This window comes from Megalobrama amblycephala, linkage group LG2 (assembly GCF_018812025.1).
Source record: "Megalobrama amblycephala isolate DHTTF-2021 linkage group LG2, ASM1881202v1, whole genome shotgun sequence".
In the NCBI taxonomy this organism is placed as follows: Eukaryota; Metazoa; Chordata; class Actinopteri; order Cypriniformes; family Xenocyprididae; genus Megalobrama; species Megalobrama amblycephala.
Window position 1 is genome coordinate 12,855,989 of NC_063045.1, and position 21,895 is coordinate 12,877,883.

The 21,895-nt window shown below is 40.4% G+C and overlaps 1 protein-coding gene and 1 long non-coding RNA gene across 2 annotated transcripts in view; one reads left to right on the top strand and one right to left on the bottom strand.

The window, feature by feature from the left end:
* The window catches only part of LOC125263697, a 37,090-nt gene that overhangs the window by 8,999 nt on the left and 6,196 nt on the right, over positions 1 to 21,895 (bottom strand). The window contains exon 2 of the long non-coding RNA XR_007183873.1: positions 17,818 to 17,989. This is a non-coding gene — a long non-coding RNA (uncharacterized LOC125263697). The remainder of the gene's footprint in view (positions 1 to 17,817; positions 17,990 to 21,895) is intronic.
* Positions 623 to 17,401, top strand: LOC125263693 (CD276 antigen-like). The gene is made up of 4 exons (XM_048182822.1): positions 623 to 739; positions 15,361 to 15,401; positions 15,473 to 15,799; positions 15,910 to 17,401. The coding sequence occupies exons 1-4, from the start codon at positions 729 to 731 to the stop codon at positions 16,146 to 16,148; spliced, it is 618 nt and encodes a 205-aa protein (XP_048038779.1). The 5' UTR covers positions 623 to 728; the 3' UTR covers positions 16,149 to 17,401.

A 21,895-nucleotide genomic window follows, 5' to 3' on the forward strand; every position in this document is an offset into this window, starting at 1 on the left:
TCGATGGGCCACAAGAGAAGCGATGTAGGCCTAAGTCTTTACTGCTTTACTGGTGATACGAGGAAGAAAAGAATGGGAAGTTGTGAAGAATGTGGACGAATAAAACTTCCTAAAGAACCTTTTTTTTTCTTTATTTTGTGTGATTTTTTTGTGTGTTAAAGTTGTGTGCACGGTTCTAATTTAAATTTTGGTAACAGCATAAAATAGCATAAAACATCCGTTTTTTATATATTTTTTTCTCGCCATGGTTAGAAAAGAAATTGGACGTAAATGTAAGCTACACTGATCAAAAATCTTTGTCACACTTCAGCACAGCAGGAGTCGCTATGCATTTTTCTAGTTGGTTTGCAACCCGGCGGTAAATGTACAAGAGAAGAAGAGATTGTTCAGTGTTGCCAAGTCTGCGATTTCTCGCGAAAATGGGCTACTTTAACAGTGTTGCCGCGGGTTGAAGCGACCCCGAAAAACATGATATTTATCCCCTGGAATGCGAGTTTTACCAGGGGAACCCCGAAAAAAAAACGCAGCTTTTACCACTCCAGAAGGGGTCTTTTATCGGAGGACCCCCGTGAAATGTGATTGGGTAATTTTGGGCTAATTTTGTGGTGAAAATCTGGCAACCCTGCCTAGGGGTCTTCATATTTCATTTCCGCATGTTGTCGGAACAGTTAGCATTCTGTTAGTATTTTCGTCGAATTATGAATATATATGAATTATAACGGTGCACCATGATCATCGGGTATGTTCATGATTTTTTAATGAATTTCTTAAAAAAAAAGAAAAAAAAAAGTATCGTGTCCTGGAACTTCTGCAGTTCGTACAATAAGTCCTGATGGCGATGCTCGCTCGTTTGGCCTAGTTTGTTTTGGTCCTCATTTGCTTTATCTATGGGTGCACACTATGCGATTTTGGCCACGATTTGGTTTTATTAAACAAATTTTGCAAATCCTAAAAGATTCCTATAATCCTAGCCTAAAATCTAACTGTTAGTCGTTGATCGCTAGTTTGACATGTTCACCAACAGCTGATTGATGACCGTTGCGATCAAATTTTACCTCCGAAAAAATTCTGGCAGTGTCGGAAGGTTTGGCGCACAATCCTGCAGTGCGACTTCTCCTACAACAAACGTCAAATTGTCTTCGTTTTTCAAGACAAACCGTGATCAAAATTAACGCTAGAGATGTGTTTGCTAGCCATCATTTCCAGGGCTCTCAAGTTTTGGAGACAGGCAAGAGTGACACACCCCCCCCCCCCCAAAAAAAAAAAAAAAAAAAAAAAAAAAACTTTCGCCACCTTCTCTGGGCCAGCATCCTGTAACCTGCCCTCAGGGTGAATGAGATGATGTTTATTAGTTGTCTTTTACCTGACACCTTTGAAAGACAGATGCAATGATTAATGCATCCACAGTGTTTCCCACAGGATTTTGTGAGACTGTAGTGGGTGGACATCGGTTCCTCTAGGGGGTCCGGGGGCATGCACCCCCGGAGGAAAATTTCGTACATTTTAAATTTAAATGCATGAATCTAGTGCATTCTAAGAGCAAAATTAAGTGACTAGATCAATGAAGAAATTTGTTCTCTTGTAAACAATTTTGTGCTCTAAAAGTAATTTATTTATTGCTGATGGTTGGGCACATTAGTCATGTACACAACATATAGTAGGCTAAATGAGAGTTCGTAAGTGGTCAAACATGTAGAGTACACATTTAAACCATTTAAAATATGTAGCAAAAGAGGTTACCTTTGTTGAATTAATTTATTAGTGGGAGCCTGTGTCTGTATTTGTGGAACTAATGGTCACTCTTTGATTTGTTAAACAATCCTGCACTAAACACACCACTTCATTATAGATAAAAATAACAAATGAATAAAAATATATAATCATAAGCTGACCAATAAATAAGTAAACTAGGTGAGTATATAATTCAGCAGCAAAAAGTATTCTAGCCTAATTCTTGGAAGAAAAAAAAAAGCTATGGAATGGCTTCAGATGACTTTGAATATAGGCAAGGCAAGGCAATTTATTTGTATAGCACATTTCATACACAATGGTAATTCAAAATAAAATTATTAAAACTATTTGGAGAGAGAGATGTTTAATGTAACAAAATGTCAGTCATCGTGTGATAGCAAAATATAACTAGGCCTAGACTACTTGTTCTGAGCAGGTGTCAATGAACAGGCTGTAAAACTGTTGGCTAAGTTCAGACACTCATGAAAAACTGATGCTGATTATCTGATTATCTAACAGTAGTCAAGTTGTCATTGTTTGTGTCAAACAAGTTGTGAATTTGTTGTAACATTAAAACAGGAGATCATGACTTATTCTGTGCTCAAAGTGATGCTCAGAGCTCCAGTGTTTTCCTCTGTGGGTGAACGAGGATGATGGTGAACAATTCCAAGATATGCTTTTTTTTTCATTGGTTGTTGCGTTAAATCTTACCCAGATACAATAGAGCTATTTTCTGATTGGCTATAGTGTAGCCTCTTTCTTTTTTTTTGATTGGCTGATAAGTGGCAGGTTCGAGACGCGCTTTATTCCTTCCCGGTTCCAGAGAGAGCGGCGCGGCCAGATACATTTTGGGCGCTGCGGCATATTAAATATATGATAAATAGTTTTTCTGCGTGAGAAATACAATGTGTGGCGGGAGTGCGTGACAAAAGACCGAAATGAGTGACTGTCACGCTCAATGCGTGACACTTGAGAGCCCTGTCATTTCAGTCCCGAGTGTAATGTAGCTCAGTCACTGAACGTGTGTGGGTTTATGATGTAAATCTCCAGACAAATTTTCATGCGCGCGTCCGTTTTTAACGCGTCTGTATTGTCGTACAGTCTGACATAAATGACAGCTGAGATCCCACAGAGTGACATGAGGATCATGAACGTACAGTCTGACAAACAACCATCGTAAAGGACTCTTTTAAATCACACAGTGTGCACCCGGCCTAAGACAGAATTAATAGGAAAAGCCTCTGCACGTCATTAATTAATTAAATATGGATTTATTAATTGATGATTAATATCTGCAGGAATATTATTTTTTAAGGCATGATGTTCCTCAGACTTTATTTAAATTTAATTTTGATTTAAATTCAATGTTCCAAGAACATAAAAAGTCCAGTTTCCTTAATGTTTGTAGAATGATGTTTCAATATGGTGTCCCTGAAACATTCTTTCAATCATTCAAACACCTGCTGTAAACAAGCGCTGAAAGAAAGAGAAATAAGAACACAAACTACAACTTTCTCCAGCCACAGCCTTAGATGAAGTCTGGTTAGTGATAAGTGAAGCTGGTAATGCTGTTTGTGGAGTTGTTTAATCAGATCTTCAGAGATTTAACGTCTTTTATCTTCAGTTCATCTAAGGCTGTGGCTGAAGAAAGTTGTAGTTTGTGTTCTTATTTCTCTTTCTTTCAGTGTTTGCTCACAGCAGGTGTTTGAATGATTGAGAGAATGTTTCAGGGACATCATACTAACCTTTAAATAACATTCTACGAACATTAAGGAAACTGGACATTTTTGTGTTCTTGGAATCTTACAAATCAACAATGTTGAATTTTAAATCCAAATTAAGTTGAAAGAATGATTGAAGAACATTATACCTTTTAAAAAAACGTTCTAAAATCAAGAAAACTGGACATTTTTCTTATAACAAAATTAAGTTAGCTGAAAGGATAATTATGCAACATCCAATATAAAATATTAAAAGGTTAGTTCACCCAAAAATGAAAATAATGTCATTAATTACTCACCCTCATGTCGTTCCACACCCGTAAGACCTTCGTTAATCATCTGAACGCAAAATAAGATATTTTTGATGTAATCCGAAAGGTATGACTCATCCATGGACAGCAATTTAACCACCACTGTCAAGTTCAAGAACGTACTAAAGACGTTGTTAACCTTAGTGGTTCAAACTTACTGTTATGAAGCGATGAGAATACTTTTTTTGTGCAAAAACAAAACAAAAATAAGGACTTTATTCAACAATATCTTCTCTTCTGTGTCATTCTCTTACAATGTTTACGTTCAGCGCTTCCAGGTTATATGTCAGAATGCTGAGTCATTGTGCATTTTAAAAATACTTTTCTATCACCCGAATGAACGGAACCACAGCTGTTACACTGGTAACCTTGTAAACAAAGCAGCTGCACTACTTTCTTTTACTTTCTTTTTCTGAACAGTATTTAATTGTTTTAAATAGCCATTCCAATTTTAGTATTCGCAATGGTGTTTATCACAACACCAAATACTTAAAGGGTTAGTTCACCCAAAAAATGAAATTTCTGTCATTCAAGCTTTACAAATCTGTTTTGAATCATTGGTTTGGAGCGTGTATCAAACTGCCAAAGTCACATGAACCACTGAAATTTCAAAAGACTTATGACTTAACAAAGCCTCGTTTACTGAAATGACGTGACTTTGGCGCTCCGCACCGCTGATTCGAAACAAAAGATTCATAAAGCTTTGAAGCTTCATGAAGCAGTGTTTTGAAATTGCCCATCACTAGATATTGTTGAATAAAGTTGTTAATTTGTTTTTTGGCGCACAAAAAGTATTCGTCGCTTCATAGCATTAAGGTTGAACCAATGTAGTCACGTCGACCATTTTATAAATGTCTTTTAATACCCTTCTGGACCTCAAAAGGACCTCATTGCTGCTTGTGTGTGGATCAGACACCCTCAGATTTCATCAAAAATATCTTAATTTGTGTTCTGAGGACAAACAAAGGTCTTACGGGTTTGGGACAGCAAGAGGGTAAGTACTTAATGACACATTTAATTTTTTGGATAAACAAACCCTTTAAAGACTTAATAGGCTATTTATTTTCAAACTTAAAGATTTTTACCTGGAGTACAACATGCTGTAGATATTGATTGAAAATGTTCTGATTCCTTATTATTGTTCGGTAACACTTAATATGGCTCCATTAGTTAACATTAGTTAAACTGACCATTAAAAAAACTTTTAAAGCACTTATTAATCTTAGTTAATGTTGTATAAAGTTGTATTTAACTAACATTATCAAAGAATAATTGATGTAACAAATGTAGCTATTGCTCATTGTTAATGTTAGTGTCACAGAGTGAACAAACGATATGTGCGGATCCATATGCAGGCTTTTATTAATCAAAGACATGGTCGATAACAGGCATGGGTTGGCAACAGCAAACGGGTATAAAGCAGGTGAGACAAAGAGTATTCCAGGGACAAGCGTGATTGATCAGTGGCAAACGATATCCAGGAGGGCTAGGCTAAAGAATAAGCCAAGGAAAACAGGCAATAGTCCAAGAGAGGTGCAAACAGAGTCCAAACAGCAAGGTGAGAGATAAGTCCAAGACAAGACGTGACTAGACTTTGACTAGCACAGGAAACTCAAACTAGGTCTGGGAACTGGCTCCATAATGTAGCTATGCTGAACAGCATAAATGCTAAACAATACTCAGCAGTAAGAGAGAGAAAGTCCATGGCTTATGTACGGTGTGTGATTGGCTACAGCCGTGTTTGTAATCAGTGCAATGGATGATGGGAAATGTAGTCTGGAGTGAAGTGCAACAGTTAGTGTGATACAAAAGTCCATACAAAACAAAAGACAGAACTGGGATCATGACAGTTAGTTAATGCATTATGTTAACTAATGTGACCTAATTGTATAGCGTTACCTATTGTTCTTTATAATTCTGTTGAATTTTTATCTGTTTGAAACATTTTTTACTTTGTACATTTTTTTTGTGTATTGTTTTATTGTATTAAGATGTTCATTTCTTTTTGTTTAAGAGATTTAAAAAAAACAATTTTTTTTTTTTAGAACTTACTGCAATTTTAGGTTATTACCACATACTGTGATAAAAGCTTCAACAATTATTGCAACATGAAAATTTGATAGCGTCACATGCATACTTTCAAGAAAAGTTTCTTTATGAGCTCTCCATTACTCTGTGCCTTGTTTACAAAACAAAATGCTCTGAATTAGGATTAGTTCACTTTCAAATTAAAATTTCCTGATAATTTACTCACCCCCATGTCATCCAAGATGTTCATGTCTTTCTTACTTTTTTCTCTCTCTCGAAAAAAAAAGGTTTTTGATGAAAACGTTTCAGGATTTTTCTCCATATAGTGGACTTCAATGGAGCCCAAACGGTTGAAGTTCAAAATAACAGTTTCAGTGCAGCTTCAAAACATTCTACACGATCCCAAACGAGGAATAAGAGTCTTATCTAGAGAAACCATAGCTTATTTTCTAAAAAAAAATGTATATACGTTTTAAGAATAAATGCTCATTTTGAACTAGCTCTCTATCTCACTGCTAAGTGTATTACTGCGCTCTACAGGTTAAAGTTTGAACTAACTGTTATATACTTGCACTAGCATATTGTATATGACAATTGACCCTTCGCTGGGAGTTTGATTGACAGGCGATCATAACACAGAATCCACCATTTTGTCCAACAAAGCAGTCAAAAATTAGAAGATTAACCTCGGTGGAATTGAACTTGAAAAATGGTGTGTACTGACATCTTTCCGTGTTTGAAACAACATTCCTTCTCATGTTCATTCATGTTTATTTAATGCTATAAATTAACTAGTAGGAAGAGATGATCGGTTCACGAGCCGCTTGAGCTGAGGCGCTACAGCAATCAGTCACGACACATTAAAGAGCCACAAAACGGATTTTATTGTTCTACTTTCTTAAAGAATTACACCGTTCGAAAGCTGGGACTTTGTTTAGTATCATAAGTAACCTGCTCTGTCTTGTCTGTCGACGTGTTGTTAGTGTCCTCTTTGCTCTGCGATGTATTTTTCACTCTGTGTGGCTTGACAGCGCCACGGCTTGTCGGACAAAGCAACAGTAACTAAGGGGGCAGGTCTTTGCGAAGGGTCAATTTAGTTCAGACTTTGACCTGTGGAGGGCAGTAATACACTTAGCAGTGTCTACACTGCTGGAATTCAAATAGAGAAGAAGAAGAGAGCTAGTTCAAGATGAACGAATTAAAAACGAATACAATTTTTAAATTTTTTTTTTAGAAAATGAGCAATGGTTTCTCTAGATAAGACCCTTATTTCTCGTCTGGGATCGCTGTAAACTGTAATTTTGACCATTGAAGTCCACTATATGGAGAAAAATCCTGGAAAGTTTTCATCAAAAACCTTAATTTCTTTTCGACTGAAAAAAGAAAGACATGAACATCTTGGATGACATGGGGGTGAATAAATTATCAGGAAATTTTAATTTGAAAGTGAACTAATCCTTTAAGTTGTGTTGTACAGCAGGGGCACCTGCAGGATTTTATCTCAGGGTATTCACAGAACTTTTTTTTCCCTGCAAAAAACGATTAAATCAGTCATTGTGTTGGTGGGAACGATCTAATGCTGTACAAATCGAGCGATCGACTGTCTCTTTCCTGTTCCCCACTTAGAAATTCTGATGCATGTAACTGCACTGTGATGTGCTTGATTTACTAAACATTTTAAATATACAGGTGCATCTCAATAAATTAGAATATCATGAAAAAGTTATTTTCTTCTGTAATTTAATTCAAAAAGTAAAACTTAAATATATTTTAGATTTATTAGACATAAAGTAAAATATTTCCTGAATTTTTTGTTTTCATTTTGATGATTACAGCTCGCTGCTCATCACAATCAGAAAATCAGTATCTCAAATTATTAGAATATTTAATTTCAAGTTCTATTAAATGACCATTCTCAGTGTATAAATACTGGGTTTAGGTCAGTAATCCCAACAGCAGTCATGGGGAAGTCTGCTGACTTGACAGTTGTCCAGAAGACGATCATCAATCTACAATGAGGGTAAGCCACAGAGGGTCACTGCTGAAAGAGCTGGCTGTTCGCAGAGTGCTGTGCCAAAGCATATCCATGGAAAGTTGACTGGAAGGAAAAAGTGTGGTAGGAAAAGGTGTACAAGTGAAAGGAATGACCGCAGGCTTGAGAAGATTGTCAGGCGAAGCCGATTTAAGAACTTAGGAGAGCTTCAAAAGGAGTGGACTGAAGCTGGAGTCAGTGCATCAAGAGCCACCACACACAGACGTCTTCAGGAAATGGGCTACAACTGTCACATTTCACGTACCATGCCACTTCTGAACCAAAGACAATGTCAGAAGCGTCTTACCTGGGCTAAGGAGAAAAAGAGGAGGAGGAAGAGTGGAGAGGCACAGAAAGCACTGTGCTTGATTGGCCAGCAAACTCACCTGACCTGAACCCCATAGAGAATCTAGAGGAATTGTCAAGAGGAAGATGAGAGACACCAGACCCAACAATGCAGATGATCTGAAGGCTGCTATTAAAGCAACCTGGCCTTCCATTACACCTGAGCTGTGCCACAGGGTGATTGCCTCCATGTCACGCCGCATTGATGCAGTAATCATGCAAAAGGAGGCCCAACCAATTATTACTTTTCAGAAGCCTGAAATTTCTCTTTAAAATATCCTTTTTTTAATTGATCTTATGAAGTATTCTAATTTAATGAGATAGTGAATCTGTGGGTTTTTGTTAAATGTGAGCCAAAATCATCACAAAAGAGTACTTCAGTCTGTGTGAACGAGTTCCACAATTTGAGTTGAATTACTGAAATAATTGAACTTTTCCATGACATTCTAATTTGAGATGCACCTGTATAAGCCTGTAGCCTATATTACATCATAATATGTTCCGTCATATAAACAGTATTTAAATAACAGCACAATTTACCTCAAGCAACTCAGTATGTATTATTAGTATTATTGTAATTGTTGTTCCGTTTCAGTCGGTCACGTTCGACATACGTCAGTAGTGACCGACGAATTGGGATATCGCTTAGAGAGCCCTATCAGCTTCGTGTGAACTAAAACAAGCCAATGGAATTGGCGTGCGATATTTGCATAATGCGCACCGCCTCCGACAGGTGTATATAAATAGGAAGCAGATGCAATCGCACTCAGTCTTTCGCTTCGGAGCCATACTCTGGTGTCCTGCTTCAGAAGACTGTTTTTTTCTTCAAAAGTGAAACTAAAACTGCCTCAGAAGAGGATTAACAGCGAGCTGTTTATGTTGGCAGTGAAGGCACTTCAGCGAGGTCGGAGAGCTTCCGGGGAGCCGAGCTATAAAGCTCTCAACTGCTGTTGTAACAGCAACACTCTAAAAGTGTGTGTGTGTTGCGATTTGGGCCGGTTCCTCGGTGTGTTCAGGGAGTGGTGTACCTGAGCACATCGCGTCACTCCCTGTGTGCTTCAGCACGAGTGAGCTGACTATTCCCCTTCTAAAAGAGCTTTACAGACGAACCCTGACAGTATGTCATTTCGTCTGTGCGTTCCTGGGTGCGGTCGTTCCCTGGTCCCTGCTGATGGGCACAATCGCTGCATCTCGTGTTTGGGCGTTCAGCACGCTGAAGCAGCTTTTGTGGATGGTTCATGTTCCCATTGCGGGAACATAACTATCGCGGTGCTGAGGTCTAGACTCTCCTGGTCGCGCTGGTCAAACCCAGGTCTTGGCAAGCACCGTATAGTGTTCGTGCAAGGCCCGGTCCCTCGTCCGCCTTCACCTCCCTGGACGGCGGGGAATCCAGGGATACGCGAGGATCCCACCAGTCGAGCGGTCTGTTGCGATGCAGCTGTGTCCAACGGCCACCGGCTGGCGTGGTGAGCCGCGCCTCCCGTCTCGGGCCTGTAAGTTCTCAGCCGGTCTGACTGAGAAGGCTTACAGAGCCTGTGGGCAGGCTGCCTCCGCCCTGCATGCGATGGCCCTTTTGCAGGTCTACCAGGCAAAGGCGCTGTCGGAAATGCCCCAGGAAGGGCCTGACCAACAGTTGCTCGGGGAGCTGCGCGCTGCCACTGACCTTGCCCTCCGGGCAACGAAGGTGACAGCGCACTCTGTTGGTCACGCGATGTCTACTTTGGTAGTCCAGCAACGCCACCTCTGGCTGACCTTGGCAGACATGAGGGAAACCGACAAACATCGGTTCCTGGACTCCCCCGTGTCTCCGGTCGGCCTTTTCGGCGACGCAGTGGAGAGCTTTGCCCAACAGTTCTCCGCTGCACAGAAGCAGGCTGAGGCTATCAAACACGTCATGCCACGGCGGTCCGCTGCTGCCTCCACCCAGCCGCCCGTGGCTCAGCCTGCTCGTCGCCGAGGGCGCCCGCCTGCGTCGTCCTCCGCCCCTGCTAAGTCGGCAAAGCAGCAGCCTACACCAGCCAAACAGCAGGGTGCCGGTCGCGGACGTGGTGCCCAGCCCGTCTCTGCCAAGCCAGGTGGCAAGCGGTCGAGGAAATCTCGGCCCTGAGATGGGCGACCTGGAGGGGAAGGTTCCTGCTCTTCGGGAGAGTATTCCATCTGCTCTCCCACCCCCGGAGGAGGGCCGGGGGGAATTTGTGTTGTCTGTCCGTCCACCGCCGCTGGCTCTCCGGAGTCCAGCGGTACCCACCTCATCACAAAAAGAGCAGTTTCCTCAATCTCCAGGTCACAAGAGGGCGTGCCTGCCAGTGTGCGAGAGCAGTTGTGCGAACACAGGGACATGGGTCTTCGGGTCAACTGGGACAAGAGCAAACTCGCCCCCGGGCAGAGGATCTCTTATCTCGGTCTTGAGCTAGACTCGGTCGCACGGACTGCGCGTCTCACCGAGGCGCGCATCCAGTCGGTGTTGAACTGCCTGAGCTCGCTCAAGCGCAGGACAGCGGCCCCACTGAAAGTTTTTCAGAGGCTCCTGGGGCATATGGCATCTGCAGCCGCGGTCACGCCGCTCGGATTGCTCCATATGAGGCCACTTCAACACTGGCTCCGCGGCCGGGTCCCGAGATGGGCGTGGCAGCGCGGCACGCTCCGTGTCCCCGTGACACCGAGCTGCCGTCGCACCCTCATCCCGTGGTCGGATCCTGCGGGCCGGAGTACCCCTTGAACAAGTGTCCAGGCATGCTGTGGTCTCCACAGACGCCTCTGCCACGGGATGGGGGCCACGTACAACGGGCATGCAGTGTCGGGTCTTTGGACGGGGCCTCAGCTGCATTGGCATATCAATTGCCTGGAGTTGCTAGCAGTACGTCTTGCACTGGGCCGCTTCAAGGAGCTGCTGTTAGACAAGCACGTACTGGTCCGCTCGGACAGCACTGCAGCCGTTGCGTACATCAACCATCAAGGTGGTCTACGCTCCCGTCGCATGTCGCAACTCGCCCGCCATCTCTTGTTGTGGAGTCAGAAGCATCTGAGGTCCCTTCGGGCCACTCATGTCCCAGGTGTGCTCAACCGTGCAGCCGACGAGCTGTCACGGCAGCCTCCACTTGCGGGCGAGTGGCGGCTCCACCCCCAGGCGGTTCAGCTGATTTGGCAGCATTTCGGCGAGGCCCAGGTAGACCTGTTTGCCTCCCCAGAAACTGCCCACTGCCAGTGGTTCTATTCCCTGACCGGCGGCACGCTCGGCTCGGATGCCCTGGCACACAGCTGGCCCCAGGGGCTGCGCAAATATGCGTTTCCCCCAGTGAGCCTTCTCGCACAACTCCTGTGCAAGGTCAGGGAGGACGGGGAGCAGGTTCTGTTAGTGGCGCCGTACTGGCCCACTCGGACCTGGTTCTCGGACCTCACACTCCTCGCGACAGCCCCTCCCTGGCTGATTCCTCTGAGGAAGGACCTCCTGACTCAGAGACGGGGCACCCTATGGCACCCGCGTCCCGACCTGTGGAACCTCCACGTGTGGTCCCTGGACGGGATGCGGAGGTTCTGAGTGATCTCCCGCAAGCGGTCGTAGACACCATCACTTCCGCTAGAGCTCCTTCCACTAGGAGCCTCTACGCGCTGAAGTGGAACCTGTTCGTCGAATGGTGCGCCTCTCGCTGAGAGGACCCCCGATCATGCTCGGTCAGATCCGTGCTTTCCTTCCTGCAAGAAGGGTTGGAGCGAAGGCTGTCTCCCTCCACCCTGAAGGTGTATGTTGCCGCTATCGCTGCACATCACCACGCAGTTGAGGGTAAGTCCCTGGGGAAACACGATCTGATCGTCAGGTTCCTGAGGGGGGCGAGGAGACTCCTCGCCCTTCCTCCGTACCCTCTTGGGATCTGACCCTGGTTCTCTCAGCTCTCCGGGGTCATCCCTTTGAGCCCTTGCGATCAGTCGACCTGAAAGTAATGTCTCTGAAAACTGTCCTTCTGGTCGCATTGGCTTCCCTTAAGAGGGTAGGGGACCTGCATGCATTTTCGGTCGACGAAGCGTGCCTAGAGTTCGGGCCCGGTGATTCTCACGTCATCCTGAGACCCTGGCCTGGATACGTGCCCAAGGTTCCTACCACTCCCTTCAGAGATCAGGTAGTGAACCTGCAAGCGCTGCCTTCGGAGGAGGCAGACCCAGCCCTAGCTTTGCTCTGTCCCGTCCGCGCTCTGCGTGTGTACGTGGACAGGACGCGAAGCTTCAGACCTCAGATCAGCTCTTTGTCTGTTACGGAGGCCAGCAGAAGGGAAAGGCTGTCTCCAAGCAGAGGATGGCCCACTGGATAGTGGATGCCATCGCCTTGGCGTACGATTCCCAGGGCGTGCCTTGCCCGCTCGGGTTGAGAGCCCACTCCACCAGAGGGGTGGCCTCTTCCTGGGCGCTGGCTCATGGCGCCTCGCTGACAGATATCTGTAGAGCTGCGGGCTGGGCGACACCTAACACGTTCGCTAGGTTTTATAGCCTACGTGTAGAGCCGGTATCTTCCCGTGTACTCGCTTCCACTAGCCGGTAGACGTGTTGGACCCGCTCTAAGTGTCGGCTTGCAATGCCATTCCCGCCCCCTGGGCCAGATGCTTGCATATTTTGACTCCAGTCGCGTTCCCCGCTTGGCGAACCCTGTCGAGTTCCTCCGCCTCCCCCTTCGGCTCGGACATTGCGGAGTGTCTGATGCCAGGCCTACATCCGTCTCCGACGTTGTCTTTTGGCTGGGTTCCATATGTTGTGACTCCTCTACGTGAGCGGTCCCATATGTGTAATTATCCACGGGTTTAAACTCCCTACGGCGAGCCCGTGTCTTTCCCTTAGCAGAGCCAGCTCTGCTGTCACCTGTCAGATAAGTCTCCCCCTACCCAGGTGGAGCCATCCCAGGGACTCCATATGCGTACTGCCCCCCGGGCCAGTCCATATGTGTATTCTCCACGTAAACTCCTCCCCCATTGGGTAGGTAGTGGTCTCCGCAGCGTCCCCCTCGGGTTCGCTTCCCCAGTGTAGTCTAGTTTACTTAGTGGGTATGGGTAAGACAGCAGTAAACTCCTTGGCGTGAGCTCGCCCCCTTCTCCAGTCCTCCGGTGCTATGGGCGGTTAGAGCTCGCGTTGAGCACTGGAAGGGGCTTCGTAACTGTGGCGCTTTACTTGGGATCCCAATTCGTCGGTCACTACTGACGTACGTCGAACGTGACCGACTGAAAGGGAACGTCTCGGTTACGTATGTAACCCTCGTTCCCTGAAGGAGGGAACGGAGACGTACGTCCCGTCGCCACAGTTTCTGTACCCTCGCTGTTGTGCGGACACCAGTTGTCTCCTCAGCGAAAAACAGAGTGCGATTGCATCTGCTTCCTATTTATATACACCTGTCGGAGGCGGTGCGCATTATGCAAATATCGCACGCCAATTCCATTGGCTTGTTTTAGTTCACACGAAGCTGATAGGGCTCTCTAAGCGATATCCCAATTCGTCGGTCACTACTAACGTACGTCTCCGTTCCCTCCTTCAGGGAATGAGGGTTACATACGTAACCGAGACGTTTTTGTTGATCCATTTCATCTATTGCCAAACTTTAATATGTGAATTATATTATTGAAATAAACTCATTTAGCGTCGTCAGGCTTTTGTTTGTGCTTAATGGATAAAACAATGGAATTGCGCACTCAGGTTTATGGCTGCTGTAAATTTTACCTGCCACAAGATGGCACTGTTTTCGACACTCTTGATGCTTTGAAACCTTTCCCGAAACATTTAGAGAAAAGCTTCAAAGATTTAAGAGGCTTCATTTCTCCATCCTTTCTCAATAGTTTTAGGCCTTTTTGCAATTGTTTAAGTCAAATTGAACTGAATTTAGAGAGCGTTTACTCATTACTCATCTGTAACGTAATTTTTCATGTGTGGAAAAAACGACGAAACTAAACTAGCCAATCAGATTTCTTTTCACCCATATCTCCCACGCCCACCCATGGATGCACATACATACATTTGACTTTACAACACACAAACGCACACCTTTATTTATTCTCATTATCTCTTGCTTTCTTAATATGTCATGAGTGTACGCAGATAGATTTTAATAATCAATTTAAAAATTATGTAAAAAATAAAAACGGCATTAATTAGCGCCCTCACATGGTACGTACAGTGTGGTACAGCTGCAACTTTTGTACAGTATGTTGGGACAGAGGCGCCAGAACTGATAGAATGCACTCTAGCACGATACTTCAAAAGCAGATTGTTTGTTCTGTTGTCGAGTGTGGAGTATGTCAGAAACTGAACACGTATCTGTAAACTGTATCCAGTGTAGACAGCTTCAGTGACTATAATGACTTGACGATGTGTCGCTCACATATAGGCAAATGTCAGCCACTAAATGACTGAATGACAGTATGTGTGGTCTTTGGTGCAATGATGTAAAGCTATTTGTCAATGTCTTGCTCTGGAGGCAGGCATATATGTATTTGCTGTGTGATGTCACAGGTCACCCAACATCAAACAAGCTGTTTTTTAGAGCTTGATAAAAATGCTTTGTTTATGAGGAGTACGTTTTAAGCTCTGAAACTTGAAAGGTGTTTTAATGGTACAAAGACCTCTTATGTCAAAAGACAAATTTGATTTCTCATGTCATGATCCCTTTAATATTAGTTAATGGATTAATGTTTACTAATGGAAATGTTAATTAAAATATTATCTATAGTTCTTTTGCAGTTTAATCTATTTCAAACATCTGTTTACTTTATACATTTTTGTGTTTTGTTTTTATTGTATTTAAATATTCTTTTTCTTATTAGAAAAAAGTTATTAAACCTGTTAGGAGGACAACACGTATAATGTGATAATGTGATAATAATGTATACTGTGATATAAGCTTCAGCAATGATCATGATTTAAAAATATACTAATGATCAGTAGTGAGTCATTTCCCAATATTCTTTTAGTTTGTGTAGCTAGTAAACAGAAAATGTGGCTACTGTCTCTGAAAACTCTGCCCACCAGGCTGGAGTATTTTACTACATTAGCGTGATGTCACAACAAGCCAGACAGCATTTCTAAATGGCATGTAACTCACAATGATCACCGGTGATTGGTTCTGTGCAGAACTCGCTCATCTTAAACAAGCCCATTGCCAATGTCATGCTCTACTGTGAGATAAAGGAAGTTAAAGAATTTTTTCCCCCTCTTTCTGCAGATGCTGTTTCATCTGTGTGTTTGCGGTGCTGATAAATAAAGGTGAGAATCTGAACAACACATTTGAAAGAATTTATGACTGACTGTGTGTTTGAAAGTTTCTGTCGTTTCAGTGTCTCTACAGGAAACAGTAGAGGCTGTTATTAGCGGTTCTGTTGTCCTGCGGTGTTCATCCACTGAACATGATCATAAACTTCAAGACATTGATGTGAATTGGAGACACAACGGCAGCAAGAATGTGTATGATATAATCAAGGGTCAAGATTCAGTAGTGTTACAGGACCAACAGTACAAGAAGAGAACTAAAACTTTCCCTGATGAGTATCTGAGAGGAAACTTCTCCATCAAACTCCACAATCTCACTCACACTGATGCAGGAAAATACATCTGTTACATCACACACTCAGATGAACAGAGGACTGTACAGCTGATCATCAAGGGTGTGTAAAAAAAATGTTCAAGTTCACAAGTTCCAGTCTGAATGCTGCTCTTTATAAATGAATCTGTTTCCTTTATCACAATGAGTTAATGTTTTCTTTCAAACTTGCAGAATCAACAGCAAAAGGAAACAAATCGCATGACCAAACAGGCCAAGGAGAAGAAACAGAAGCAAACAATGTGGGGGCATCATCGGCCTGGGTTTACATTGTAGCAGCTGTAGTAGTAGTAGTAGGAGTAGTAGCAGTCGCAGTGATTATACACCGTTTCTTAATTCAGAGAAAAAAAAATCAAGCTTCAGCTTCTGACCTGACTGAAGGAGAAACAACACAAATAACATGTCAGGTCTAAAAGTTTCATTCAATTAATGCCGTTTCACATTCTCACTTTTGTGACTTGTGACTTGCTGAAACAGGAGCATTTCTTGAAGTTAAAGGTCCAATGAGTTGTCAATAGACCATTTGGGAGCAGATGTTACAGTTAATCACTTCAGCTGTGCGTGCATTGTGGTGGCAGAAAAACAGTGGTAACAAGTGGAGGAAAATGAGCAAAATCCGTGGAATAAGAAAAAAAATGTCCTTTGGATGTCAGAAATGGAATGCAAGATATAAAAAGATGGTCTTGATAGAATAGCGTTGTCAGAGACGCACTTTGAAGCCAAACAGACTTTTATGGTTGCAAGCTATAAAACTGTACTATTAACGCATGAATTTGATGTAAACAATAGATCTACATAATATTCACATTGGGGGCATGATGTATTAGTCTTACAGTTACAGCATGAAATATTTATAATTATAACTCACAATTGTGAGTTTATATAAATTTTCAGAATTGCGGGATATAAGCTCACAATTCTATTGGGAAAAAAAAGGATATAGAGAATATAGAGTTAATATCTTGCAATTCTATTTTTCTTCTCAGAATTGTAAGATATAAAAGTCATAATTGTGAGATATAAACTTAACTGTATCTTTTTTTTATTCTTTTATTCCATGGCTTCCATTGACTGCTACTGCAGAACTTTATTTTCTGCCACCAGGTAGGCTCTGCCCACAAAAATATCATCGCTGTTTGCAAACACCCAATGGCCTCTGTTACTGCCTTAACTATTCTGTACCACAAGTGCTCTTTCTTCATGTTGTGTTTGACAATATTAAATTTTTTTTTTTGTATTCTTTGTTATGTTGTGTTAAATTAAAACTGCAAATCATGTACCAAATCTAAATCATTATTTCCTGATCAATCAAAATAATGATTATGTTTCTGTTTGCCAGATTTCTAGGAGTGAACGCATTGTCTTTTTAAGTCTTTCATTTTGCAAAATTTTTATGGCAGTATTATCTTCTCCTACACTGACTCAAGGCTTTATCATGTTGCTCCCAAACCTAACATGTTTTAACAATTACAAGCCTTAGTTTTTAGTGTCTTAACGTACAAGTTCCTGTAATAGATTCCAGTCTGTTTCCCAGTCTGCTTCTCTTTATGTTGCTGTTCAGTCTTCCACAGCTGTTGGCCATTGCTTATTTATTTCATTTATTTATTTATGGAAAATTTAGAAATATTATCTGTAATCTGTAGTAATAAAATCTGTAGTTAAAACCGACAGTCTTAACTTTCTCTGCTATTCTACTGTTATAATAGGGTCAAAAACACATATCATTTGGCACAACAGAGATGAGCTGTACAAAAAGAAATCAATTTTACTACTATAATTTTGGTTAGTCAGTTATTTAAACATGTATTAAAGATAATAGTGTCTTATATAGAAATATAATATCCTTCTGTGATCTACAAAAGAAAATTTTTTATTTCATTTGGTTTCTTATTGTGAATATACTAAGAATCAATTTGGACATTTTTTGTAGTATGGTTCATGATACTGCTTTGAATTATGAAAATAATATTCTTGATTTTATATATTATAAAAGAGAAGAGTTGAAGAGTTGTCTTATTTTGTTTTTAGCTACAGGTGAGATGAACAGCAAAGAATGAAATAAGAAAATGTTCTCAAACTTACATGAGTATGAGAGGGAAGCTTCTTCTTTCATTGATGTTTTCGTTCTGATCCTCAAGTGAAACACTTCCCTGAATTATGTATCAAACATTCCAGCTGTCATTGTGTCAATACACAGTCCTGTCATTACTGAAAACGCACAACAGGATCTTCAAGTTTTATCCTCCCACCTGAACTGCAGAGAAAATGAAAGATGAAACAAACATTTTGGTGCAGGCTGGATTTTTCATTCGACTTTTAAATTTTGTTTATTAGAAGCACCAACAGATGGCGCTGATAGAACAGAAAAACAGTATTTGCTCTTTCCTGAATGAATCAATGGTCAGCTCTTTTCTACTACTAGAAATTACCTGTTTTTTGTTTTTGTTTTGTTTTTTGTTTCCCCCCCATATCTGGACTCTTATTTTCATCCTGACAGACTATAAGTTCTGTATAGAAAGTGTAATCGTCTCTGACAGTGTGGGAGGAGACCTTTAATGGTTGTATTGTTAGTAAAACTGGATGAGTCAGTCAACACGCATGGTGTGTTCTTTCAGATTATCAGATAAGAATAATAATAATAATATAATAGAAAATTCTGAAGCCTAATGTTTTCTTTATCAATAAACAACTTTATCAGAGAGAAAGTACCATTTGAACAAGATTTTACTAAATCTGTTTAAACTATTATTTGTTAAATTGTCTCATGTTGTTCTCTGCTGCCCTCAAGAGGCTGAAAATATAAATGTTTTATTTTATAGGCTTTACATGTACACTTACTGAAACTGTTAACTGTTCTCCTCTGTTTTACTAAACACTGCCACTCAGTCATAATAAGATTAGTGAAGATTTAGTTTGAACATTCGAATGCTCACATGTGGTTTATAATAATATTCCTTTAGAGAAATAAACTGGTCTGGGTAATTGCAGAAGTTAAAGGAATACTTGCTAGTTTTGATTATTGTGGCGGTATTAGGTATGTAGAATCAAATAACATTAATAACAGTGGTTATAAAAACACACAAAATAATCATGCTTAAACTTCTTAATGAATTGATGGTGTTAACAGGGTATTAAGTGTTGAAAAATGTGTTTGTGGTCAGAGCAAACTTCTGATTGATGTGGGAGAAGTGTCTTCCTGTCTGCTACAGGCTGCAGTAGATTCATCTTAAATGTTGTGTGAGGGGAACCTGATCTCACTATTTTAACTGTTTTAATCAAGCCAGTGACATGAGGATCATTCAGCTTCAGCTCTGTGAGTTTATAATATGATATGAATATTTACATGCGCTTTGTCATGAATTGTTCAAGGTAATCTTAATTATAATGCTTTTTTCTCTCTTATAGATGTCTTAATTTGTTGTCAAGCAGCAGTAGCAGATCAACTAACTGATTTGGGATCAAATGTGTCCATAAACTGTGATCTTGATGAAAATGAGGTTTTTTGGATTTTACTGAAAACACCAGATCCTCCAACAGTGATTCTACGATCATTCCCCAACACCACGATCACCTTTTTACTTAAATAAAACATTCAGAAAGAAATATTCAGTGCAATTTAAACATCGTCTGGTTATAAATAATGTGACTGCTGATGAATTAGGAGTTTATTACTGTATGAACACTGATACACCTCCAAAATTCAGCAACGGCTCCAGACTGTACTTCAATGGTGAGTTCATTTACTTCTTCAGAGATCAAGTGCTTACTGATCACCACACATACTTGTGATTTACTAAAGTTTTAGATACTTATGAAAAACAATTCATAAATTATATATTATCAGTATTTTCAGAGCTACAGATCTGCAGCCATTGCACTAACAGTAATGGTTTTTATAGTAACAGACTGTGGGCACTTTCTTTACAGAATCAGTTCAACCATCTGAGTGTCACAATCATACAGTGATTCGGTTTATTGATCAGAATGAAACACAATGTCAGATTATTATCATCATATCTGCTCTGATGAATGGGCTTCTGGTTGTTGTGGTGATTGGTGAGTTATTTTCAGCCATCTGTAAAATATTATAATATGTTTCTCCAGGTAAAGAAAAAAATATAACCTTTTGTAAATAATAACTCTGAATTCACTGTTCCATTTGTAGGACTTGTAAAGGTTTTTGTTGTTGGAAACAGAAGGTCAGCAGAAGGATCACGACAGCCCAACACTGATCTACAGCAGAATCAAGTTATAGAAGAGCAGCAGAATCCAGACCAATTACAGGTAAATTATGTGACATCATCATAACTAAAACTCTTTTCTGTCTCTAATTATTGATCATTCTTGCTTATTATTTCAACAATAGTATTCCATAACAATAATTTTAGTCCATTTTTGTTCAGTTTTAACTGAAACTGCCAACATTGCTCTTTCAGTATGCCATGATGGACTTTTCCAAGATGCGTAGAAATTTTCGCTCCAGCCAAATCAACAGCACCTATGCTGCTCTGAAGCTGCCGAAGTCATGAATATATGAGTATCTTATACTTATTTTGTTCATGTTTTCTTGATGTTCATTCAACTCTGAAACTTCTAATCACAAACTGTTTGGAAATGTAACACACAAGACATTAATCAGCCAAACATTCCAACTCTCTTTTGATCAAGAGGTTTCAAACTGGGGTCTGCGGGAAAGTTCAGAGAAAACCATTTTAAAAAATAAATAAAGTTAAAATTGATTAAAATTGATATTATTACTGTTTCATTTCTCTTTCTAAAAAATATTTGAAAATCATTAGATTATTCGCAATTATTGTATAATATTTACAGCCATATTTTGCTTGATTTCTCTTTAGGTTTATACATCTAAATAGGTAGAAAAAATACAGTGTCTTCTTAAAAGAAAGTAAATATTTTCCAGACAATATTTTACTTAATTTATGAAACAGTCAGGCATTCACACAGCATTTAATATGTATGTGTGTGTGTGTGTGTGTGTGTGTGTGTGTGTGTGTGTGATTATATATATATATATATATATATATATATATATATATATATATATATAAAATGCTGTGTGAATGTCTTAATACATGAAAATAAAGCTGCTGAAATCATCATATCTGGTGGTCTGTGGCATCAAGAAATTTGTGTGTAATAAGTTTTTTGCTTACTAGATCTCAATTCAAAGATCTTTGTTTTGTAATAACTATCTTTAAAAAAATATTGTTTGAAACTTCTGTGAGCAATTGTTGATGTAATTATATATATATATATATATATATATATATATATATATATATATATATATATATATATATATATTTTTTTTATACTTTGGTCTGTTTGTAAACTGTGTCTTGACACAAAGGAAATATCTTCGAATGGAGATTGTGCGCATTTTTGTGAAACCTGATGTGTTTTCTATGCTGTTAGACTGAGAAGAGGTAGCAATATCTGAAAGATATTGTCCTCCTTCGGAAATCATTGTCCTTTTATTTTGGATGTACTCCATTATTCATGAATCCCTTTAATACCTTCCATTTTTAGACCTACAATAAATTTAAAGTAAATTTAAAATTTAAAATAAATAAATATTATATAAATATTGTTTATCATGCAAACATTAATTCACTTCACTGAAAAAACACAAGTGGTAAAATCAATTTCAGTGTTATAAAAAAATTATGAATTAGATATATATATCTATATATATCTATATAATATATGAATTAGATTATGAATATATTGTCAGATTCTTTTCAAATGGATAATAAAAAACAAAACAAAAAAGTTTGAAGTGATTCTTTGCTTATACACACTCAATCAGGCACAATAAATGTTATATATATAAATGTTTATATATATGATACACACAGCACAGTGTGGTTAAACTCAACTGAAGCGCTCAACCAAAACCAGAAACATGTTCCACTGGCCTGAGCATAACCAATGACAAACAGGGTCTTTCACCTTTGTCTAGACTGGAGGTTTAACCTAAAACGAGTGCAGTGTTTTTTAAATAGCTTTATACATTTAGGTTATCTAGTTCTCACAGTCGTCTTAACCTCAAATGCAAACCGAGCAGCACATTGCATTGCATTTTGTTCTGCACGCAAGAGTAACGCATATCAAACGCCTTCACAATTCATACGTTTTA